The sequence below is a fragment of the Cinclus cinclus genome, chromosome 3 (genome assembly GCF_963662255.1).
Source record: "Cinclus cinclus chromosome 3, bCinCin1.1, whole genome shotgun sequence".
NCBI classification, from domain to species: domain Eukaryota; kingdom Metazoa; phylum Chordata; class Aves; order Passeriformes; family Cinclidae; genus Cinclus; species Cinclus cinclus.
In genome coordinates, this window is record NC_085048.1 from 74,110,075 (window position 1) to 74,136,715 (window position 26,641).

Here is a 26,641-nt window from a genome sequence, read left to right on the forward strand (position 1 = left end):
TCATTATTCTGTAATATTCAGCTCAGTCACTGAGAGCTTGATTATGATTACTAACAAGTCATCTGAAATATCCTAAAAACAAAAAGCCTTAATTTGTAAGTTTTAGTCTCTTTTTAATCTTCAAGATTTTTTCCTGATTAATTTACACATTTTTTCCCAGTTTCTTGGTTTTCAATTTCCAGAGTAAAGTAAATTAAGTACATCTCTAATAACAAACATACTTATGTTGTAGTTACAGTACGGTTTCTTCAGAAGGATCGAAATTATTCCCCGGCATAAATGTTTCACACTGGATCACTGTACCCTCTCCCGTGGTAACCTACCATCTCAAGCTCTAATGATCCCTTACACTTGTTGACGTTAGCAAACTTTTCCTCTGGGGCATTTTCTTTTGTTTCCTTTGTCAGCTGTTCTAAAGAGAAGAAAATTACTCAGTCTTGATTTTTCTGTGAATTCTGAGGGTTTTACTGCAAAGTTCAGTAACATGACAGTTGTTTTCAATGTAGTCAGAAGTGCAGAAAGAAGGAAATCAGACAGGCTGCAAAGCTTCTTGTTCTACTTTTCATTCTCTCTAGTGTTCAACTCTGCAATCTGAAAATTTTAAACAACTTAGGAGTCCAATAAATTAGTTTTATTACATGGACATGTTTTTTCCCTAAAAAACAGTATTTTATATTTCTAAACAGAAGGAGATAAGAATACAGTGATCATAAAGGTAAGGGTGAGAACAAAAGTGAAATAATTAAAAGCAAAAAGTTTACTAAAGATGTTGGTGTTGGATTGTCTATTTCCCCAGGGTAAGTGAAAGATTACATTCTTCCTAATATGTGTAAGATTATTATGTTCTCTTGCTGTCACTGAGCCATATGCAGTATTTCCTGCTCCAGAAGCTGACAATCTGCTGGAATTTCTTGGTTTCTCTTTGGGCCAGCAAGTCTTGGAAGCCTTTCTCCATGCCAGGGATGGGAATGTCATTTCACTGATCTGTGTGTTCCCATCCCTTGCCTCGTTGGACTCAGAGTGGAGTATGGGCTGCATATAGATGTTGGGAAAGCAAGAGGAAATGCCTTTCCTTAAAGTTCTCCAGGCATCTTCTCAGTTGGGAAGAGGTATTCATGATCTAGGAATAAACAAGCTGAACTTAAGAGGCCCAGCAGGGTCCAAAAGGTATGCATGTTTTTAAAATATCTGAACATCTTGCTGTGGACGAGATCCAGTGGGACTTTCTTAGGTTGCTGGAGCTTTGTAGGACCTGCTTCAAGCAGTGTTCTCTGTTCATTCTCTCTTTCAGCCCTGAATCACTGTACATTACAGAAATGCTGTGACGTTTAATACATAAAAGCATTTCTGTTTTGCAATGCATGCTGTAGCAATTCTATTGATTTTAATGCAATTGCTTAAGGTATATGTCTCAGTAGTGTAATTTTATGTATATGTCAACAGCAGTGTAATTTTTTTCTTCTCCTTGAAAACACCTGCTGAACACAATAAAACTTCAATTTTGAAGTTTGAATTTGGTATTTGAATAATATTCAAGAGTAAACGGACTGCTGTATTCAAAAGTAAGAGGACAGGTTAGTAATGATAATACTGTTCCTTAGATACATTGATTGCAGTAAACTCTAAGGGTACTTTATACTTGGTAACCAGGGCTTCTGGAACAACAACAAAAGAAAAAGTTTGATCTAAAAAGAGTAATTCTGAAAGTGTTTTACTACTGGATGAGGAACTTGCTTCACCGAACATGCTTGCAGGATATGTAATCAGTTTTAAAGAAAGCTGCAGTGCAGCTAGTGAGGTGAAAGCCAGGCAGAATTGTGGGTTGGACAAGAAAAGCAGTAGATAGGGGCATAAAGGTATAGCTGTAAACCGGCAAGTGTGGAGAAATGATAAACTGTTTTACATGCTCTTCAGCCCATTGTCTTGTGGCTGCATTCTGGTAATAAGCAATGGTGATTGCACCTCGTTGACTGATAAGGTAAATGAGCTAACCAGTTTAACACTCTTGTCATTCAACAGCCCTGTTGAATAGGATATGAAGTCATCAGCTAATTATCATAAAACACAATCATAGACTTTCTTGGTAAAGCATATTTGCTGCTGGAAACTATTAAGTTTCTTCCTGATGGTCAGAGCCCAGGTTCCAACATGATTTTTGCTGAGGTGTACTAAACTTGAGAGACTTCTATAGAATTTTATGGAGCTTTTAGCAGATGTGGGAATGCCCTGCTTAGATTAGTTTAGATTGTCACATACATTGTACAAATGAGGATTATTATGATCATGGATGTATAAATGTAAAGCTACCATCAGTATGTTTTGTGCCACTAAGCAGTTTTGGAAAGAGAAGAAAACCCTGGGTCTTCCTCATCCCTTTCTGTTCTCACAAGGACTGGTGATACTTTGAGAAGATGCCTTTTGGAAGTTTTCTGGCCAGAATAAGCCGTCCTGCAAAATTGCTCTAACTGTATCATCACTTTAGTGTGGGCTAAGACTACAGAAAATAATAAGCTTCCAAATTTACCAGATTTAGGTATGTCTAATGAAGTCAAGTGCAGTTTCCTTTATCCTATTGTGTGTAGTGCCCTGTTTGCTTACATGCGGAGGAGTGAATTAAAATTTTAGGACACCTGGCAGACAATATGTTTCTCTGCTTACCATCTGCAGTGAAGTTGTGGTCCAGGCCTTACTTATTGTCTGATGCATGTTACTTAAGGAGAGGAAGAACTGAGCATCCTTTTCCAGGAAATTAAAAATGTAGATCTTATTGAACATGTGAAATAGCTAGAATTCATGTTTTGTCCTGCTTCAGGGAAAGAAACACAGTGTGCTACCAGTGATCAATGTAATGACTATTCCATGTCTGAATCTGTTTAAACAAAGTACAAAACACAAGTGCTTCTGAATTGCGAGGTAAATCTAGACTGTTAATAATTAGGAGAGGTGCTCAGGTACCCTTAATGAGATTGTAGATTAAAAAGCAAGAGGGTTTTTGAGTCATGGCTTGAAATTTCTGTTGCATGTGTGGTAGTTACTGCTTTAGGAAACCCACCCTCAGCTGAAGTGTCTTTGAAAGATTTTAAAAATATCTGTGGAGACATAAGATGCCAGATTCAAGATGTCTAAAACAAAGATGCAAATTGCAATTAAAATGTACTGATCAATTTCATCTGACTGATGCCATTCTACCACAGAGATCAAGTAAACCTAGTAGACTTTATTTCAGGGTGATGAGATCACTCTTTAACCAATCTACACAAATTAATGTGGAATTTCTATTGATCTATAGGTGTATGACTATTTTCAAGGCAAAAAAAGCAGCAAATACATCTTTGGTGGTATAATTGTATTACAAACAACTTGTGTCTTGTTTTCTGAAGCCTAAAGCAAATTTTCAAAAGAAAAATTATTAGGTCAATCTGACATCCGCTGTGTGGGAAAACATTCCTTAGGAAACTGTGTGGAGCTATCTGGGGTCTCACAAACAGAATTAATACTGAGCATTTGTTTGCTGTCATCAACAGCAATAGTGTACCAGCAGCAGCATTTAACTACACAGAAAAAAAGAACAGCATAAGACCAGGGAGAAAGTCAATATTGTTTTTCCAGAAGAGTTCCTGTGATAAAACTAACTGGGCATTAGAATCATTGCTTCCATGTCAAATGCCTCAAAATTTAATATCTGAGATGTTGAAAACTTTGCATTAAAGTTTTCTTTGTGACTGCTCTAGTTTATCATCTTGCAATTGTTGAAAACTTATTGACTTTTGTTTTGATATTTTAAATGCATGCATAGAAATCCAAGTATGAGACAGGGTTTTATTTTTTCTTTTTAATGTGCAAAATGAAATCTGAAATTTTCCTATTTAAGGAATGGTTACGCAATTTAATACCTTTTCGCACAACCCCCCAGAAAAGTACCTCAAGCCCAACTAAACCTTGCCCCATTTATACTGTGCCAAACAACAAACTTCTGTGGATTTTTTCTGTCTGCTCTGTTTCTTATTTCTTGTTTCTTCCTATCTTGTGTTGCAGGGTTTAGTATGGAAGCTTTCCCAGATGGATGCTGTCTTTAATTACTATAATGTACAGTGGGGTGGGTGTCTTAGTTATAATTTTGAGAGAGGTATCAGTATTACAGAATATAAATGCTTAAAAATGCTGGTCCAGGGTTTAGTAACTATCAAGAAAACAAGTAAAATGTTAGGAATTGTTCTTTTCAAATAGAGAGAAACTCCTTAAATCATCCTTGTGCCACCTAGCTATGTTTTTCTGAGCTGCAGTATTGCCTGTAGTTCTAGACTTCCCACCCAGCAAGATGAAGTGGGACAGGAGTGAGAGTTACTAGCATTGAATCAGACTGGACCTGTCAAACCAGGAAAGGTTTAGATGGGGTATGAGGCAGAGAAGGACTTGCTTGAGAGATGTGTAGGATCACAGGCTCTATAAATCAGGTGAATAGAGGGAATCAGATCAAATACATAGTGTGCATATTCAAAAAAATAATAGTTTTACTTGTATTATGTATTTGAGCTGTGGAGCTCATAGCATTTTGAGAATGCTGAAGGCTGATGACTCAGGTTTAATAACCAGCCAAACAAAATCTCACGCCCCAAAAAGTGTGAGGAAGAAAAACCCATCCTTTAAACAGCAAAGTGTCACCAGTGGTTGAAGAAAAGTTTTGATCCATTGGTTACTGAAAACTGAGAGTATGCTCCAAGGAAGGTGTCATGTCATCACTGTTTTCTGTTGTTCACATTTCCTGTTGCTCAGTGTCGAAATCAGGTAACAGGGGAGATGGATTTTGGGTGTAGCTCTGGCTGTTCTTGTAATGGGTATTAGGAAGATAACAAGGAAGATAACATCACTGATCATGGCAGAGCATGTGTTACACATTGCACTGCAAGCAACAGAACTGCCTTAAATAGCTGAATTAAGTTTGTCTGTGTTCTGCGTGTGTAAATTAGTGGCATATCATTTGGCTGGGATTAAGAGTAGACTGATACTCGCTTTGTGCAATATATTATTTTCCTTGGCATCTCTCAATTTTGAGGGGAAATCTATACTGCTTTAGGGAATTCTTTCATCAGAAATTGTGTATTAAATGTGTTCGCTAGAAAATCTGGGCATTTTTTTACCTTTATTGTTTGAAAGCTCATTTTACATGGCAAAATATGAAGAGCCTTTGACAAATATAAACATATGGAATTTCCTGTAAGATTAAATCTTTTTCCTGACTTAATTTTAATTTTCAAAGTATAGTAATATGATCCCCAGGAGCAAATAAAAGGTTATAAATTGTTCTCTTCATGTTTTCAGAAACACCTAACCAACTGGAGGTTTGTAAAGGTGTGTTTAAGCTACTTTTCGTGTGGTTAAAATGGAAGTTGGAAACTTTTCCTGTGGCAGATGTCTTCTTGCTGTATAGCTGCATTTTCAGAAATTTCAGCTGTATTTTCAGAAATGCTACTTAGTGTTTTACCTCAGATATTGTACTTGTGTTTATTCATATGTATTAAACCTACCAAAAGTGTATGAAAGTCTGTTTCCATTTGAAAGGAAAAAACATTATTGTTTGTGTGCATATATATATATATATATATATATATAAGATCTCGTCATTTATTTTAAGATGTTATGGCAGATCACATCAGTGATATTGTTCTCTTTTTATGGCTACAAGGCTTTTTTTCCAGTTCCAAAGAAGTCAATAGGAGTATAGTCTTTGACATTAGAACAGACGGCTCAAGTCTGCTCACTAGCTTCCTTGTGGGGTGTTGGTTGTATATGTCTGGTGGCAAAGGCCTTTAATTCTCAGACTATGCAGAACTAACAATACACTTACTGAACTGGAATAAATGTAGTGTTTAGCTGGCCTCTGCCAGCTTCCCTCTGAATTCTGAAATGTAGGAAATCTTGTCTTCTTACTAAGTCAGGATAGAATTCCTGAGTTCTTTATCCTAATTTCAATTGATTTTTAGCTTTAGAAGCTTTTAAAAGATTGCAAATGCAAGCAAATTTCAGGATATTTCAATCACTTGACCAAACAATATTAGGAAAGTTTTGTACAAATGTGCAAAAATAGTTTGCAATTTGTTTTCTTGTTCTTCATTTGGTCTAGAAACTTCCCAGAGTGCCTAATTGTTTGGTTTGTTTCCTTTTAGATGAAACGGCTCCTAAAGAAGTCAGCAGGGTAAGTGCTGCTCTCTCTCCCCTCTAAAAAGTGGCCCACTGTTCACTTGAGATGATTTTTCCATAGACTCTGATCAAGATTTATGTCTATGCCCTGGTTATGGTGGATCTCCAGAGGAAAAAGAGTGCTGTACAGACTGTCTAGAGAACAGTTAATAAGGAAAATAAGTATTAAGAACACTTGATTGGCTGCAAATAAATTGAAGCGTATTTTGCATTTGGAGTTCTCCCAGTGCTATTTTCACGATCCAGTTTTAAAAAGGTACTTCATGGAAACCAGGAAATTCATTGGACATTGAGCATAACATCAGACTATTTAATCAGTGTAAGTGCCTCAATAGATGGCAAGCATAAGAAGGGAAGAAAAATGCCCTGTTTAATAACTCCCTTTTGAGATGTGGCTTGGTACAATGACTTGGATTCTCTAATTTAAAATATTTTGCAGTGGTCTGCATGAAATGTAATCCAAAATCCTAAAAATCCCATATTCAGTAATAGATTCCCAACCCTAGCTTTACATCTGATGGACACTTGGTCCTGCAGAATATCTGTCCGTGACTGAGGACTAATTACAGGGATCTGTTAGGAATGAGTGCCTCTCCTGTGAATGAGAAAAGATCAGTATTGGACAATCTCTTGTCCCCAAATGGATCCAGCAATCCTGAGAGAGCCCTTACAGCTTTCCCAGGTGGAATCATAGTCCTGTTTTGCTCTTCTTTTTGAATGTCTTGCATAAACTATTTCATGTTCCCAGGAGAAACACAGTAGTGTCAGACGTACCTTAAAATTAGGGCAGGTTGAAAGACTGCAAAAACTGGCTGCATGCTCTAGCACTCAGTAGAATTCCTTTGGAAAATGCTGGAATGTGGAAGGAGTGGAGAAGTCAGGCTGGTAGTGGAATCCTCAATTTTGTAACCGTGTGAGCAGAGGGCTGGGATGAGGTGGAACCAAAGTTTGCCTCATACGTGTCTACAAAAAAGAGATTTATGTTGTCTAAAATGAGTTCATTCAAGCAGACATTTTCCATATGCATGAAGTGCCATGGATTTGTAAAGGTGTTGAGAATTTAGGTGAAAATTAGTATGTTTTAGTAGTTCACTAGTTTTCAACATGGTTTTTGTTAATCTCTATGCTACTGTTATGACACTGTATACCATTTGATGTGACCTGGAATTATTGTTATTAGTATATCTATATATATTGTTTTGATCTCAAAATAACTAAAGATCTGCCTAAAAATCTCATAAGCTGTAATTATATATGGGGGAGGTTCTTTTAATTATCGTTAATTTAATAGGTTAACATTTATCAAAACCTCTCTAAAATAGAATTATAGAATATATCCTGATTACCACATCTAAGCTATTTAGGGCAAAGAAAGCAAGTTCTGAACCCCCAAGTCTGCCTTGCCAGTCACTTCCTGTGTGTCTGACTGGTTGCAACCACTTGGCCCCTCCCAAAGTCATATCTTGTGGCTTAGGATTTCCTGAAGATGGATGGGCTGTCACTTGCAGCCCTGGAAACAGTAGGGTGCAGATAATACTTCTGATGCTCTTAAGTAAACATTTTCTCCCTTGTTTTTTTAGCCATCAGTCATTGTGCACTTGGTATGTATACTGTGCTGCACTAATATTTGGTTTGACTTTTTTTAAATTAAAGTACTTGAAGGTACTCAGTAATATACCATGCTACAAATTAACAGGTTTGTTTGTTTGCTGTATTTTTGAATAATGCCATATTTAATAACGTAGACCATTGTAATATATCCTCTTTCTTCAGCAACAGCAGCTCAAACAGATACCATTTTAATTAAAATATGACCATAAATTAGAATTTAAATTAGCAAAGTTCTGTACATGAGTAATGTTTTTCAGACAAAAAGACATGTTCATGCTGACTGAAGAATTAGGAGTTTTGAGGTCATTAAGTGTTACATTTTTAATTCCTGAAAACATCTGCAAGAAGTAGCTTGTATCATAGGGAACTAAAAATTAAGCTTAGTGGAAGAAAATTTACTGCAGAATTAAATCACCTATTGCTTAACAATACCATGTTAGCTAGAAAACGAGATAGGAATTTACCTTTGTCAAAATATATTTTTTTCAAAAAAATCTTTAATTGTTGGAAGGAAATTTCAGTATTTTCAAGAGTTTTATGTTGCGGTTTCACACTTTGAAAATTTAAGAAATTTTAAAATGAAAGTTTTGAAATCCTGTTGTATAGGAACTGCATTTTGAATATAATTTTTAGCTTCTTAGTAGAAAATTAAAATAAAGCAGCCAATTTGGCTGTTGGCACTTCATTTCACGTTTTTGAAAGAAGGGGAGAGGAGGAAGTAGGAGAAAACTTCCACATAATTTAAATAAGCTTTTCAGAATTTATTTTTTAAATCTTTAATTGCTATTCTACTAATGGCAGTTTTTTTCAGTATTTTGGTGTTCACAAATTATATCGAAAGATTTTCTCGTTCAGCCTGACATAGCATCTGATGGGTGGTGGAAGGGAAATATTTCCTGATTCCTGTAGACTGCTTTTGGCACGAGAACATCTGTGGTTACAAAATACCTCATAAGCATCTGTGACCAGTGAACCTGTGAACTTTTTTCTGAATAGCAGTTTCCAGTGTTTATGAAATATATGTAACTGGGGACAGAATCTCTTTTTTGCATGATGTAGTATTAGGAGCATCCTTGGAAATGCTGAGTTTCTTCTGCTTACTTATTGTGCAGATGTGTGTTGGCTGATCCCATCCATACTAGCTACACAAGTGGTTTTCTCGGGCAGAGGGATTTTAGAAAGTAAACCGACTATTGAACTACTTGGATGAAGAAAACTTAACATGAATGCTTTGTTACTTAGCTGAAAGAAACGAAAATAAGAGGAGTGTGAGTTTGAGCATTAAGTGCGTGTGTATTCATGCACATCTAGACTAAAGATATAGTTCTCTGACTACATTAGTGAAAACAGTGTGCTTTGGAGACATTATTCTTTGCAGCTGGCAAAAATAACCCCATTCCTTCATGAACTATAGCCAGGATTCTGTTCTACGTGCTGCTAAGTTTCCCGTGATCACTGTGTGCTCTTTTGTACCTCAGATTCTGAAGTTTAAATGGAAATACTCAATGTTCCTGATATGATCATGGCAAAATTAGCTGTTCATTTTGCTTAATAACTTTCCATTCCATGTTTACTTGAACAATACTTCCAGTGAAGCTGCCTTTTGGCAAGTACCTTTGCTTTGTAAACTCTGGCAATGCCAACAGCAATTTGCTTTGCAGAAGTTTACCGTATAAACACCAGAAAATTATTACCTAGCAAGTGACTCGCTCATTTAGAGTACTTTATTCTTGGAAACAGGAATGATACTTTAATCCTCTCCTTTCCCCTTTTTGGACTTGCAGCTTTTTGGCAGTTGCCTTGGCACCAGCCAGTACCCAGCACAGTATGTCACTGCCAGTCACAGAATTAACAATTTTGTTTTCAGTAAATAGTTGTAATAATTGCGTGTATCTTCACTGTGCGACTGATAATAAAGTTTTGGGCTCTTTATGACACACTAGCAAAGCAAGCTCATTCCTTCTAGTATCTTCTTATTAAAGATGGGATTTAAGTGTTTTCATGCCATCCCAGAACTGAGAACAAAGTAATCAGAAAGCTAGGGGAGCTAAAAAATATATAAATATATATTTAGTCTTCAGAAGTGTTGCAAACGGCATTGCACCTATTGTCACGAGAATATGCATGTATAAGCTGATTTCTTTAAAAAGAAAACCTTGTGAATACTGTGGTACTGATAAGCAACAGTGGTAGGAAAATGAAGAAGTTTATTTTTAATTTTGTACATGGTGTCTTTAGAGTGCTTGCAAGTCAAGTATTAGGAGGGAATGTCATTTTATAAAAAGCTTTTTTAAAAAGAGGAGCAGTATTCAGCCTTGTCAAGTTAAACTGAAGCTCATTATGCTGTTTTATTATATAATCTTGAGAGGTGATATAATTGAGATATTCATGAAGTTTTATGAGCCTTACAGTTAATAACAGATTATATGGTTACTTCTATGTAATCATAATGCTCTTTTCTTCTAAGTGAAGCCTTCACTTTTTATGGTGTATTTTTTCTATTGTGAAGCTGTTTATTTCATCGTTACCGTTTGGTAACAGGGAAGGAGCTGATGGGAAGGTCAGAATGGACATCAGGGAGTGGGGGCTATGGGGCAAGAACCTTTTTCTAGGGAAGGTGTTCACCATCTCTCTGAGCCCTAGAAATCAGCTACATAGAAAGGCTGGGAAATATTTGACTTCAAAACCAGTGAGTCCTTTCTGTGGAGAGTAAGAGAGATGGCTTGCATCATGATAGGGCCTATGCTGCCAAGCGTCATCTTGTGTTTTCCCTTCTTTGCTTTTGTCATGAAGGTGCTTGAGGGAAGAAAATATTCGTAACTACCTGTGTATGGTGCTGCAGTGCTAAATTTTATTTACCATGCAAGTTCTAACCCATGTCCTCTCCAGTCAAAACAAGAAGAATAGACGTCAGACAAAATGCATGTAGGAGCAGTTTTCTCTCAGGCTATGTACAGGCATTAAAATTAATCATCTCAGCTAAGACTGCTCTTAGTTGCTTGCTTTCCAGTGTCCAAGTTTAAAGAAAACTGGTTACTCCAGCCAAACCCAGTTACCTCTTCTGATGTTTTTTGAGTTTCCTTTCATTGCTCCTCTGAAAGCAATCTATGCACTGTAAGTTTGCTTACTGATTTCTTCAGTCTGAGGATTTCACATCCTGTCTCAGCATTTCCACTTTGAAACAACCCATGTGATTAGCCTTTTGTAAGGTTAAGAGGATTTGTGTTTTTAAATTATTTTTAAAATGAAGTTCACATTCATAGTTTTGTTTCTTCACATGTGCAGTTTATATGTGTTTTCAGTGTTGTTAGAATGTAGTTATCTCATGGTTATGTATGTCCCAAAATAACAAATGCTGGTTTCCATTCAAGGTGGGAACTAGCCATCAGAGCAGATAAACAATGCAAAAATATTGTAGCCAGTGGAAGACAAGGTCTAGAAAAGGTAGCAGTACACATAATCATACATGGCAAGCATGCACACAACCTATCTCACTACACATAAAAATGACCTGAATAAATTTTAGTATTGATTTAATTAAATAGGTTGACTTAAAAAAAAAATCCCCAGCAGCCATTTCTTTTGTTATACCTACTGGTCTTCAGAAGTGCAATAACATCACTATAACTAAAATAAAATAATTTCTTGCATTTAAAGAAGGGGTGACTGTTGTGGTGGTTACAGTTCTGGCTTTCTTTGTTTCTACACTAGATATCTGAATACTCATTGTGATAAAGTGTAGTGACACATGGAATGAATATTTTAGGTACTTTTTAGCCAAATGTCTCTTACAAGGCTGCCTTTGCCTTCAAGGTATTGGATTTAGTTCACCAATATGTTCCTTTCTAGTTAGGCATTCCTTTGTGAGGAAGAAAAAAACCCAAAAAATCTAGAAGAATATTCTTCAATTGAAAATATTTAGTATGTGGGCAAAGTAAAAGTGCCAAAATTCTTAAAGGACATGTAGTATTTCTTTAGAAGAGATATGAGTAATTGAGTATTGATTATCTTTCCAGAAGATAAGTTATGGATGCAACTGGAAAATTATATAGAGCAAATCTCTTAAATCAGGATTGTAAGTATGCATATGGGATTTTTCATGATGCTACCTGAGAGAAGGGAAATCTCATCTGTTCAAAAATAAGGGCATCAAATATTTTAGTTTATTTAATTCATTTTATGACAACAGTTCTTTTTTTTTTAAAGAAGTACAGAAGTGTTGCTGTTGGGAAATTGTTTTTATAATGCAAGTATCAATGACATTGAGAACTTAGGTATGCAAGACCTGTCTTTTTATACTTCTGGTCGAGTATGAAAATACCTAGAGTGAAATATTACATCTCAGTCAAATGTTAAGCTAATTCAGACCGGAAAGACTTCAAAAAATGTTCCTTTTTTTTTTTTATTTGGAGGGTTTTTTTAGTTCATCTTTAAATTCTTTCCCTCATGACTCCTGTTGCCAAGACCATAGTTTTATAGGAAAGAAAGCTTGTGTTGGCTGGAAGTTTATGAGGGGATTTTTGGTCATTTCGGGTTCAGCATCTGCCTAAGTTCTGTAGTGTGCTATTAGAGAAGACAGCTCCTATAGCTGTCAGTTTTAAAGATGACTGAAGAACCTTGGGTGTAATTCAGCCTCTGCCTAAGGACATTGTTTTGTGTAAAAAATTGCATAGAATTACTTGAATTCATTATCTGCAACTTTTGATGCTGCCATTGACAGTTTAATTTAGGCAGTTTGAAGAAGCTGGTTATCTAAAACACTAACTGATTTAACCAGATAGAGAATGGGTTTTAAACTCCTGGGTCTATGTACAGTGCCCATGGCCTATGTGCATCCTTTATGGTTAGTGGTTTCACACTGCTCAAGAACTGAGGTTCCTTACAAGTACCTCTGTTTGCCCCAATAGATCCTTTTCTTGGTCCAGGAGCTCCTCCTTACCTGGACTGAGTTAATTTGTTTTCTTTCCTACAAATGTTGTTTTGATCTCATAAAGTGTGTTTGTTTTGTGTTTTTGATGCTGCTTTTGTTGTTATTTTGTGGTTTGTCTGTGGTTTTGTGGTTTTTTTTTTGATGTTTTGCTTTGTTTGCTTTGCTTTTTATTTTTTTCCTTTCTTTTTCTTTCTTTTCCTCTCCTCTCTCTCTTATTTTTTTTCTTTTTTGGCTTGCTTACGTCTAGGATCAAAAATATGTCATCAGTTTGAAATGCCTCTCCATCTGTCCATGGTGTTGACCCCCTCTGGCACCTCTAGAGTGCCTTACAACCGAGTGAAATTGGTGGCACTGGTTGCAACACGTATCGATAGCACGGGGTCAGTCAGCACTGCTGAGGCTCTTGTGGTACACTCCATCCTGGCAGACTGCACAGTGGTGAGAGTCAGGCATTGGCCCTCTCCTCCTGGCTCCTCTGGCATAGCAAATGAAATAAGGGAAACCTGGGATGGCACAGTTTTCCCAGGACATCTGATTTTGGTCGTGGTTTTTTTTTTTTCCCCCCCTTCTCCCGATCCATTGAATTTCTGTATCCCCAAAGTATGTTTGGTTATCCCTCTCCACATCAAATGGAATTTGGGTGCTTGTTTATTGTAACTCTGTTCTGCGATGGGGTGAGATGCTTTGAGGCCTGCAAAAGGACCAAGTTCTGTTGCAGAACCAGGCATTTGTTGCTCTGGAGAAAGAGCTCTGTAGTAGGGAGTAAGTGTTACATAGAAACTTACTCACAAGATATTTTAAGAAGTTACAGAGCAAACAGATCAACTCCTGGATTATGTCGGTACGTATTGACACTCTGCTGTATTGATGAAGGCTTTTTGTTGCAGCAAAGGGGCATTTTCCTTCCTGCAAAAGCATAAAATGCCTGTGGCACAGCTGCCCTATGAGCATCAAAGCATGGAAATAATCTTCATTTCAGAGGCTTTTTTTTTGTTTTTTTGTTTTTTTAACTTTAGATATTAAATTGTGTACTTGAATATCAGTTTCTCCGTGTGTCTTAATTGTTTGGAAGGAATATTTAAAATTCATCTCACTCTGTGGTATTTCAGTATCTCCTTTAATGTTTATGTTCCTAGCCTCCTTATTTAGTTCTAAGTCACAAAACTATTCTTAAATCACCTGTCATAGGTGGTTGTCCTGTATTGCACTGCAATATTCTGAAGACTAAGAACCATATAAATATTTTAAAATAAATCCTGTAAAACCAACTTTATTTCATATTTAAAAGTTTTAATATTACTATTGATAACATGATTTCCCTTCTTAATTGTTAGTCCATTTTCCTAGCTTTAAAATAGGCACAGCTACTAGAAATATGACGCTGATATGATAGTGCTAAACTAGTTTTTAGTCCCGTTGAATTATTTTATGTAATGTCACGGAAATTCAGAATTTTGTAGTAAGTATACCAAAATACTTGTAGAAGTTGAATCTTAAATAGAAGGAAATTGGCAATGGGAAGAATGAATTAAGGAAAAAGTTGATGAATATTATTAAATTTCAAAATAAGAAACTCTATTTACTCCATCTAATAGTGGGTGTGTATATATATACACACACACACACAATAAACACTCCTTTTCCACCATGTGTGTTGAATTTTTTTGAGGTGTTGCTTTCTGGAAGTTTTACACCAAATATGCCCAAGTCTTTGTTAGCAACCACATTGGGCAGTGCTTGTACCAGAGTTTCCTGATGACTTACTCAGTGTTTAAGTACATGGTTTCATGTACAATACAAAGACTATTGTGGCTTTTCAACCAAATATTATTGGGGTTATCCAATCTAAAATGTCTAGAACCTAATTTAAAAAACTCTTTCACTGTACTGTAATAAAAGGAAAACCATTTCACAGCATGACAGAGTAAATCTTTGTTGATGATTGACCTAGGAATTGCTTAATAGTGAATCTGGACAAACTGTGTTCATGTGGCCAGTTGTGGGTGTGCAGATGGTCAGTATCAGATGCGTGCCACGTGACAATGGTCGGCATTGCGCAGCTGCCATCCCTTCAGTGACATGGGTGAGGGCAATCCTTTGCCCTGCTTACCAAACCTTTGCAACCACGTGTGCAGAGGTGAGGATAAAAGGCACATAGCTGTTATATAATTACTATGCATGTTGAACTGCTGCTTGATTAGAGGCAAAGCAGTTACTCTGCCGTGGCTGTTATGCCAATGGGCACATTTTGATGATGTGTTCCCCTAATGTATTCACTTTAACCTTTGAAGATTTGATTTAAATCCTGACTGTGCGTCACAGGCGAAAAGATGTGTATTCATTTCCAAGTTCTGAGAAGGCATTTTTCCACATGATAAAGGCTTTGTGCATGTGTGCTTGATTAGCTGTTGTTGCTTTAGGGTATGAGGCTATAGATACTTTTGCAGACTGGGGTTAGCACATCTGAATAGTATAGACTGTTGTTCACCATTTTCCTTCTATACGGTTACTTATGGCTACAGATTTTAAGTAAAAAGTTCCACTTTCATGAAGCTATGCTGTTGTTTTCTCCCTTTGAATAACAATCATACAGGATTAAATGTGGGACACAACAGAGGGCAGGCAGTGGAAGCTTGCCAGCTGCATGTGGTGCTAATATTGGTGGTGGCATGCTGTATTGTAAACCCAAGACCTGCAGTAGTTTATGCATTTATGCAGTGTGACCTTACATCGCTGTCAAAATGTATAACCATCACATCATTTTACAGGAAGAATTATGAAGTGACAGATTTGTTATACATTCAGAATATTTGGACAGCCTAGGACTCCAATGTTCTAATATGTCCATGTGGAGCAGTAGATTAATAGATTAAGAAGAGGTCATGGCAAAGATTGTATATTCTTAGGAGCCATTTTTAAGTCAGGATTAAGATCTGCTGAATTTAAAGAAACTGGGAAATTGGTATTATCCAGCAGGCACTTTAAATTTGTTTGTGGAGCTTTTTGAGTTTTATTGAGATGAAGCATCAAAATGCTTTCTTTACATGCTCTGTATTAATGACATAGTGTGTTGTGTGCATGAAAATAAGAGGGGGAATAAAAGTCATCTCATGAAATATGTTGTTTAAGTTATGTGCTTAATCCATCAGTAAGTGTCACATGTCAAGGTTTACCTGCATTTACAGACAGAAGATCTAGAAAGGTATTGAGCAGTTACATATATGCACAAAAACACTGGAGTGGTAGCGGGCTGGACTGTGATACTCTGAGCATTTATGGTCTTTTCCATAGTAGTTTATATCAGTCTGATCTATATTAAACTTGTCTCTGAAGTAGGAATGAGCAGAAGAATAAGCCTTAGTCTTTCAAGCAACATTAATTTGTCTAAATATCACCAGCTTAATTTTTAGTTTAAGCAATGTAATTTACTGCATCATAGCACTCAGTAAGTAATTGACCATATTACTTTCTTCAGTTACCACATTACCAGTTTTGGGCGGGGTAATGTATCTTTACCTAGTGCCGAGTATTGCTTTCTGTGAAATTATTGTTCATGATGTTGTCATGCTACACCTACACATTTAGAGCTGTTTCTATCAGCCCTTCAGAACTTTGGAAATGGATAAACAAATGCAGCTGGGCCCCTGAAGGGAGGCTGCATCTCCTTTCCTGTGAGATTTTAACCATGTCATGCTGTTCCATCATACCAGCAATCAGCACCCCATGGCTCCCATCTAAATACCCTAACTGATTTGCAATCTGCCAACAGATTTGATTTGTGTCTGCCATCATCAGTTGAAACAAATACCTATGAAGCCACAGTGGCTGGCATGATTTTGACTCATGATTTTTGTCCTTCACTTGGTCGGTGTTAATTGCTTCTGTGTTTGAATGGCTGAGCTTCCTGAACTACCACCACCTGAAAGCTCTGGTGCTTGGCAGAGTTCTGTCATTTGGCACACAAATCTGAGGTGGAAGATGCTAGCTAATGCAATTGCTTGCTTCCTTTCCTGGTGGACCAGGAGCTTAAAAGGAAGAAGTTGGAGTCTACTTACTTGATAATTTTCATCTCTCATTCTCTTTAGACATTGTCCATGACCCTGACTCAGTTTAGGCAATTAATAATTGTCAGAGGTGTTCTCAATGTGCTTTGAACAAATGTCTAATGAACAGAGAGTGGAATGCTGTGCCTCTTGCTTAGCAGTGACCTTGTTCTTTAGGTAGCTGGATTAGGACAGATCTGCTTGGCTCAGTATTGAAATTCTAACATATTATTTTAAAAGAATTTGTATGTTTAAAACCTGCAAAGTGCATCTCAGTTATTCTAAAATGTTCTTCTCATCTTTGCTTCCATAGTACCAGGATACGAATATGCAAGGCGTAGTGTACGAATTAAACAGCTACATAGAGCAGCGCCTGGATACAGGAGGAGATAACCAACTGCTTCTGTATGAGCTGAGCAGCATCATTAAAATAGGTAAGAAGGAGAATCAGATGTCTCTGAGCTGTTGCTCAGCATCAGTGCACAGCACATTTCTTACGTGGCTTAATTAATAAAGACAGATATTGAGGGATAACAGTGTTCCTATTGGATGTTCTCTCAGTGTGAACTTACTTTACCTTCTGTCCCTCAGTGAATCCCTAGGTGCACTTAAGTGAATTTCATCTTTTTGCATATCCAACTGCGATATTAGAGTCTTATGTTAAATGAACCCAAGAAATGACTCTTCTGGTTATGATGGTGTTGCAATTTCAATAGTGAAAGTAAAAAAAAAAAAATGCTATTAGTAATATCACTGCATACTTAAATGCCTTTTGAAACAATTGAAATGTCACTGGAAGAAGGCATGTCTTCTGAGTGATCTCAAATTAAACTCAGTTGTTTGACTAATGTTTTTCTCTCTTTCTATCTGATTTAAGTACCTTTTGTGGTAAGAGAATACTACATATGATCGAAAGTTAAAAATGAAGAAAACAATAATAATGTATGTGTAGTTTGGCTTCTTTTCAGCCAGAGTGTATGTACACAGGCTTCAATAGGAAGTGTCACAGTAGATTTGTCAGCTCTTTAGAAAGGTTTTACTGTCCCAGCTACTTCATAATTTTGTAATGATGAGTAATAGTTCTATGATGTTTTAAAACATCTTTTTCTCTGCTGATTTTGCTTAAGCTATTATTTGGATATTGATGTCCAACTCACAGCAAATAGAATTTAATATACAGCAAGTGAGACGTGACAATACAGGGTGCTTATGTTTTACAACTATGTTTCTTTTTTCCTTTTTAAAGCAGATGGGAGGGTTTTTATATAATATCTGCTTTACAATACTCATTTGCCTTGTAAGTCAATATACTTAGATACTACAGATGAAGGATTTAAAACCTGAATGCAAATTTCTGTGCCCTCAACTCTTACCAGTGCTGTACAGTTGACAACAAGCAAGTAACTACACAGTGGAAATTTTTTCTTTTTGTCAAAGAAATTAGGAAAGCCATTTGATTTGATTGCACACAAGTAAAAGTTTTTCCCCTGAAGTGTACTAAAAGGATTCTTGAGTTCCTTCAAAAACAATAGGTACCAAATATGTCTTTTTACTGGCTAGAATGTTTATTAACTTTTGGAAAGACAGACACATGATCCAAGCCTGTTATGTAAAGCAGGGTGAAAAATATTTTCTGCTATATACTGTTCTGATTTTGATGATAAATTACGATGGTTGGTTGACTAACTTTTGAGAGTTTAAGGAACTTGATTTTACCCTGTTTCATATCACAATCTGAATCTGGCAGAAATCTAAAAATGTATAAACTTTCTGGTGAGTGTCAGTATTTTTAATATGGGCTAGGTGCAGAAAATAGAAAGTTTGTTTGGAAACACATTTTTATGGCAGTTATTTGTAACTCCTCATTTTCCCATGAATTCTTCTCTTAAGGAAAGGACAAATATAGTTTAACATTTACAATTGGCATTTATTTTGCTCATAGAAATTGTAATGGTATCTGATGGATTATATTATAAATACACTTTTTTTAAAATGTTACTTCTGCCATAATTTGCCTTTACAGACATTAGGCCTTGGAGTATAGGTGCGTAAAGAAGTTGTTTCTAATTATCTTTTAGAATGCAGTAAATTCCAATGAAGAAAGCAAGAACTCTGTGGTACTTCTAACTTTGTAGACTCTTGCAAGTTTTAGGGGACACAGCAGAAGACCTTAGCGTTTCAAATAGTAGATGTTTGTCCTAAGTGGAATTGAATCTGTGGTTTCACCTCCAAGATGCTGTATAAGTTCGATTTATTCCTCTGAGTACAATTATTTCTTTTGTTTTGCTTTGGCAGCTACAAAAGCTGATGGATTTGCACTGTATTTCCTGGGAGAATGCAATAATGTAAGTATACTGGATTAAAATGCTTCTTTTCTGTACATTGACAAGTATGTTTTTTAATATAATAATGGTGAAAATGGAAAAAAAAATGTTCTCTTCATTTAGATCCTTGGTCTTTTTTGTTTTGTGGGTGGTGTTTGGGTTTTATTATTTGTTTGTTTGTTTTCTTTTTTTGGCACTAATGCTATTGTTTCTGTGACTCTGGAAGGTTAACTTATGATTTAGCCCTATTATTAATTGTCTTTAAGAAGCAGAAAACTTAACTTGGATTTACTGTCTGCATAGCCTTTTCTTTGCATCTAGTTATCTCGCTGTTTTTTTGTTAATGTTAATTGTCAGCTGCAAATTGATAGTGAGGTAATGTAAATTTCAGATGTAGATTCTAGTCGGCATAAAATAAATTATACATTTAAAATTTATTAATTCAGTTAGTTTCTGATGTAATAATTCAAATAACAGTGAGTCCAATATTTGTTCTTTTGTTATTTGATTGTTAGAATACCTTGCATCCTTTTCTGTCCAGTTTAATTTCAGTTAGAATGATATTAGATTCCATAGTTATTTCAAATGGCTATCAATAAGGACATGTAGTTTAGTATTTCTGTCATTTCCCTCAAATTAAACATCACAATTTGTCAGAAATTTCATCTTTCATTGGTTCAAGAAACGAGCAGTGACTAGAGAGGAAAGTATTTTTTTCTCATTTTTTTTCCTTGCTTTACGCAGCCAGTTTTAATAATTTATTTTTGTGTAGTCCATTAGCCAGTTTCCTTTGCTCTTTGTGCAATATTTGAATTCAGAAAAAATGGTAAAAATTACATTTTTGAAGTAGTGGAAACAGAATTGAAGATGTACAAACCTGCAAGTAACTTGGTGTAGAAGTGGCCCCTACAGAAATTTCCTATAAGAAACGGAAATGAGGTTTTTTGCATTTTTTGTGATATGATAGTTTAAAATAATAAAGATAACTGACTTTATTATTCAGAAACTGTTTTTTCTCAGTGAGTTCTGTTAAGCATATAAATAGCATATGTATTTTAAATAACTCTTTCACCAAGAGGTATAATTTCAGAAACATGTTGTTTGTCCTTTATGAATGCCATCTTTGGTTCTCATTAGTAGGTGACAGCTTTCATTGTCATAGGGGGTGTTGCAAACAGTCACTGAAAAGCTCCCTCCTGCTGCCAGAGGCAGGAACCCATGGGAAGTTCAGCCTCCATCCCCAGTGCACAGAGCTGGCCATCTTTGGTGGCAGTGACTGCCTGCCAGCTGAGCATGCTTATCTCTAAATGTTTTGTAAAAGATTACAGTAAAATTAACTTTACAGCTTGAGACAAAGAGAAATCTTACTGTGGTGAGGTTATTCCTATTAGATTAGTGTGGCATAATATGGGATTACTCACAGCCTTTTGATACCCTGAGGGCCTGGGTACTATATGACCTTCTGGTGGTTTTTAACAACATATTAGGCAGATGAATCTATTTGCTTCTCAGTATTCCAGTACAACTGTTTCCTTAAAAAAGCTCCAACCACTAAAAACACACATTGACTTTATTAACCACTGCTATGTAGCTGCATCACCCAAAATGGAATGTTCTTCATGTAGTTATTATAGGGACTGATCCCAAGTCCTTTGAAGTTAGTGTGAGATTTTCCATTCACTTTAGTGGGCTTTGGGCCAAACTCATGTTTGTAGTCCTGTAACTAAATGGTCATGCATTAGCCTACTTCTTACAAGAAATTGTCATTGGAAATTAATTTGGATAGCTCTAGTCTCTTGAATATTTAATTTAGAGGATGTATCCAAGTGAGATTAGCCACTGCCTAGAAAACACTTTTATTTATTTTTATTAAATGTCGTTTTAAAATGGGAACAAAAAGATTCTGCATAGCAAAAACAGGAATGAGCTAATTCTTTAAGCTGAAAAAAAAAAAAATAGAACCCTTTGATTTGCCTGGACAGAGTATTTGCTGAATATTTGAAGAATAATATCTCCTTTTTGGTGACTTAATATTTTTATGCTAGATTTGTGATTTGAATTTTGCAAATTTGGTAAACTCCTTTCCCTACCCCCTCGAATTTAGCATTGGGATTTTTGTTCATTAGCTTGGAAAATACCTGCTTGTTATCCAGCTGGGAGACTCTGTGTGTGCATCTCTTTGAGAATTAAGTTTTGGGAGAGAAGTGTGTAAGAATGGAGGAATCCTATTAACAAGTAGACAATTACTTTCAAATGATCTTCTGATATTTAATGATGTGTGTTCTGACTATATTCTGTGAGGGAGCTTATGACCAAACCTGAAGCACAAGCGCTAACTCTAATTTCAGTTCCTGCTTTAAATGTGTATAGGTATACTTTGGCTTGTTTAAATTAATCCAGACTTGAGAATTTTGACTTGTGTTAATCTCAAAGGAACATTTTTTGCAATATGAGATATCCTTAACTATGTTTAGCCTGGATTTAGTGAGTTTCTAATTAGGATATAAGATAATTTCCTTCTACAAAAATGCTTAATTTTTGAAAAATGAAAACCAGTAAATGATTGCTACATACTTTGTGCTATTATTTCTTAATATAGAGAAAATTGTCATATCATTGCAGGTTGATTTTTTTCATGGATTACTAAGAGTGCATAGTAAATCATTCTTTGGTGCCATATTTAATACCGGCAGAATTTTCTTAACACAAAAGTTATATTGATGCTGAAAGAAAATTAATCTAATTTGAGAAAAAGCTCTGGATGAGCCAGTCCCTTTCTTTTTCCAAAACATAGATGATACACTGAACTTTAGAGGAGGACATTGCTTTAGAAAAAATTCCTTTGGAGAATTTAATGGCACAAAAGCAAGTTTGTAAAAATATCTGTCCATATAAAACGTTTCTTTATGGCCTTATTTTCTTTCTCTCGATTGAAGTTTACATGCTGTGTAAGAGCTGGAAAACAGCACAAGGACTAAGTAACTTCTGGCTGAGACAGTTGAGGTTGAATGCCTTCAGGATATTTACATGAGTGAATTTGCTTGAAATAGAAGATGCCACATCAATTGCAGATTCCAGCGCATTTCTTTATGCGACTATTACTCAGAATTGGTGCCAGAATGGTGCCTGTGTGAACAGTTCAGTTGTTTTAACATTCTTCTGGGTGTTCATATTGCTTGGAATCACTACCAATTCAGTGCAGTCCTTACTGAGATTGCTCTGACAGTGATTCTGCTTTGCAAATGATTGCCCTCTAGCAGGTGAGCACCCCTTGCATGCCCAGCTCCTTCCTTCCCCATGAAGTTGCTGACTGTATCAGAATCTGGTTCTGCCTGTGCTATGTATATGGTAGAATGAATTGCCTAAATTCTACCATTCATCATGCGAATATCAGTAGATCTTCGTCAGGGTCATGATCTGAATAGACCTGTGTGCACACTGCCTCTGGTTTTTGAACTTTTTCATGTCTATAGAATTATCTTGGTCTGAGTTAGCGTAGTTATGCAAATAAAATTATTTTTTCTTAAGGTACACAGCAGCCATTTTACAAATACTAGATACTGGAGAGCAGAAACCCTTCCAGATCAAACAGGAATGTTTCACAGCTCTCCAGCAAAGGACTTGACTTTATTTCAATTTTCTTTTTTATGTCTTGTGAGGATGAATATACAGTTCATAATTCTCCTGCTATGACCTTAATTAAGTATCATCTTCAAACATGGCTTAAAGGATTTACTAAAATCCTCATATTGGATACTGTGTGTATAAATCAATTGCCTAAGTATCATGCTAGCTGGGCATGGATTTAAGCCCATAAGCTGACATCTTTACAAGGTAATATTTCTAAAATACGTATCACAGTTCCAGAGTTCCTAATGTATTACTTTATTAATCAGTTCTTCAGATAGTTCTTGTTTATAGCTCTTACTTGTATGAGTAATTTGCCTCATGATTACACCGTGATTCCTACGTAAAGATGTATGACTTCGAATATAACAGGCACACACTTAAAGAAGCTTTTACTTGCTCTTGTCTTACTTAGTTCCTGAGACTGAAAATTGTGTTGACAAACAGATAATCCTCCCTTCAGACAGAAGTTTCCAATAGCTTTATTGTAAAAAATAATTATGTGAGGCGACAAATATGTGCACATACTCTGTGCTTCAGGGTGTATTTTATTAAGCCATTCTTGAATTTCTGGTCATGCAAAAGTTGTTGCAGCTTGATGTATATGCAGTGCCACCTAGTGAGTTTTATGAGGTGGGTGATTTGAATTATTAAGAACCCAGAAAAAAACATGTACTGCTTGCTAATTGTCTCCAGTTTTTGAATGCATAGACATCCTCTCTGAAATTTGAGACTTTTAAACATGTTTCCAGGTGAAATCCTTCTAGTTGCAAGTCAATTCAGGAAACTTTGGTTTTTATCCTTGAAGCAATTCTAAGACCATGTGGTTTTTTTATATGTCAAGTGGAAGAAATCTGTTGCTTTCTTATTTGACAGTGAATAGTGATACTCAACTGAGCAAAACTCTTGTTCAGTTACAGTGTTTGAGTTTATATTTGAGTCAAATCATCAAGCTGAAATAAGTGTCAAAATGTATTTTAGGGAAATACTGGTCTTGTTTAATTTAGTATTCAGGTAAATGGACTTGTGGAATGCGTTCATGATGAATATTGTATCATAGAATATTCTGAGTTGGAAGGGACCCATCAGGATCACTGAAGTCCAGTTCCTGGCCTGCACAGGACAGCCCAGGAATTACCCTGTGCCTCAGAGCATTGTCCAAACCCTTCCTGAACTCTGTCAGGTTGGTGCTGTGACCACTTCCCTGGGGAGCTGTTCCAGTGCCCAACCACCCTCTGGATAAAGAACCTTCTCCTAATACCCAACCTAAACCTCCCCTGACACAGCTCCAGGCCATTCCCTCAGGTCCTGTCCCTGGTCAGCACAGAGCAGAGATCAGTGCCTGCCCCTCCTCTTCCCCTCACAAGGAAGGTGTAACTGCAGTGAGGGCTGTCCTCAGTCTCCTCTTCAGGATGAACAGACCAAGTGACCTCAGCCATTCCTTGTGGAGGCTTCCCCTCAAGGCCCTTCATCATCCTTGTGGCCTTCTTTTAGATTCCCACTTACAACTTTAAATCTCCTTTATATTCTGGCACCCAGACCTGCCCCCAGCACTGGAGGTGAGGCTGCCCCAGCTCAGAGCAGAGCAGGACAATCCCTCCCTTGCCTGGCTGTGATGCTGTGCCTGATGTCCCCAGGACAGGGTGGGACCTCCTGGCTGCCAGGGCACTGCTGGCTCACATTCAACTTGACATCAACCAGGATCCCCAGATTACTTTCCTCAGCATTGCTCTTCATTCCCAAGCCTTTGTATATATCAATATATACTATAGGTAGAATGCAGAGATTGCCAGAAAATGAGAGTCCTGTTATTTGTGTTTCATTATCAGAATGGAAGGTTATTTTGCATAAATCTGCAAAGATTTTTCCAGCTATCTGCTTAATATATTCACTAATGATAGGTGAAAAAAGAATATAGGACTGCAGATATGTTTGTAGGAACAGATTAGTTTTCAAAATGGGATTTGGAAAATGATCAGAAGAAACCAGACAGTAATTCAACTAGGAAAAGTGCTTGGCTTTCTACATATTGCCTCTCTCTGTGTAGGGCAGTTGATGACTCTGAGAAAGGTTCTAGGATTTTCAGTGAATTTGAAGGTAGAAATGAGTCTGCAATAATCATTGCTGTATCAAAAAATACACTTATGTATGCAGCACTAACAGAACTCTAGCCCCAGTGTATTTTTCCTATTTCTCTTTCCACTGATAAAGCCACAGATTAAATAATGCCTCATTTAAATACTGCACTTGAACAAAAATTAGAACTGGAGGAGCTCAAGTAAGTTCAGGAGAGAGCAGAGAGAATGGTCAGGAAGCAAAAGAAGTGGTTTTGCTTAGTCTAAAGAAAGCTTAGGGTTGAAGATATGCCTGGATAAGGCAGAGAGGAAGGGAATAATTTCCAATACCTGTGGTGAGTAGGACAAGCAGCAGTGTGCTTGACTTGCAGTTGGGAAAACTTGCTCAGTTGTAGCTGTAATGATGCATGACAGTCTATTGCTTGTGCTTGCTCAGGGATCCTCATCCCTGGAGGGACCTGTTTGGCCAAACGTCTTTCAGAAAAATGCTTAGCTGACCATGCCTTAAAAATGGAAGGGATGTTAGAAATGTATGTCAACTTGGGGTTTTTTTGTGTCAATGAACTGCTATAACTCTGGTGGTGTTTTTCTTGTGTTAATCAAATGGAAATTGCCCAGGAGTTAAGTGCAGTTAAAAATTGATACTATTCAGAAGGGTGAACGTGTAACCTGCCCCCCCCACCCGCCAAAACAAAAAAAAACAAAACAAAACCCAGCTCCTAGTAGTTCTACAGCTAGTGTAAGTGCATCATCTTCACAAGTATCCAACACTTGTGCACACTCTGTGGCTTAAAATTGCAAGTCTCCTGTCTAGTACACTGTGATGTATTGCAAAGGAAACAAGTTTTTTATAAACAGTGGTGGTAGTTGCTGGTGTTTTTTTTTTTTATCCCTGTGTGCTTCATGAAGTCAGACTGCTGAACTTGTGTTTAAACCCAGGACAGAATTGCCTACAGCTCTTAGCATGGTAGTAATGGGTTACTACTTCAACTAAGCCAGATAAGAAATCGAAAGGGTTTGGCTGTGAATAATTTCCAAATTAATTCTGTTAGTTTGTTTTTCTTGGTTGTCCTTGCTAATTATAATAAGTTTTATTCTTGCTAAAAATCCAGGCCCTACGGCATAGCCTTTGTAAATATCTGCAGATAATGATATCATTCAGTTGTGTGGTCTTAAATTTAAGTTATCCTTTACCGAGAGTAAAAATCTATTGCTGTTACTGAACAGAAACAGATGTGAGCAGCAGAAGCCATTAAACTCACTTAATATCAGCTTGATCAATTTCCATTTTCTCTTTAATGTTTTATTTCCCCCAAGCATCAAATCACATAACAATGCTTTAGTATGAAGGCTTTCATTTAATGTCAGTTGAATATTAAATTATTTCCCATGAAGCATTTTTAGGACCAGTTTTATCAGCAGATTGTGCTGTGCCATATACTAGATCAAGATCCAGTCACCTGTACCACCCAAATAGTTTGTTAGTGGAATGCTTGTCACATGTGTACTTTAACCTTCATTTTAATCATTAAACCTGGTTCTTATCCAGACTGCTTTTCTGCAAGGAAATTTTAGAAAAAATGGTTTGTGATTGTCATTTACTTAGTTATAAGTAGTTATGTGAAAAGAAGAAATAACAGTTTGCGAAATGATGATGATGATAAATACATGTATGCAGTTTAAATATGATCTTGGCAAACTTTATGTAGTTGGTTGAATGGTTTCTAGTTTTTGTGAGATAGGATTTGTTGTTGTGCCGGATTCCAAAAAATTGCATACAGACAGTGACTGGAAAAATAGCATCAGTTATATCTGTGGCTGTCCTCTTCATCA

General features: G+C 36.6%; 1 protein-coding gene across 2 annotated transcripts in view; it reads left to right on the forward strand.

The window, feature by feature from the left end:
• Positions 1–26,641, forward strand: part of PDE10A (phosphodiesterase 10A) — a 164,566-nt gene that overhangs the window by 93,769 nt on the left and 44,156 nt on the right. For both annotated transcript variants that reach the window (XM_062489171.1, XM_062489172.1), the window contains 3 exons: positions 6,165–6,193; positions 17,096–17,216; positions 19,078–19,127. In XM_062489171.1, coding sequence (XP_062345155.1) covers positions 6,165–6,193; positions 17,096–17,216; positions 19,078–19,127 — 200 coding nt within the window. The remainder of the gene's footprint in view (positions 1–6,164; positions 6,194–17,095; positions 17,217–19,077; positions 19,128–26,641) is intronic.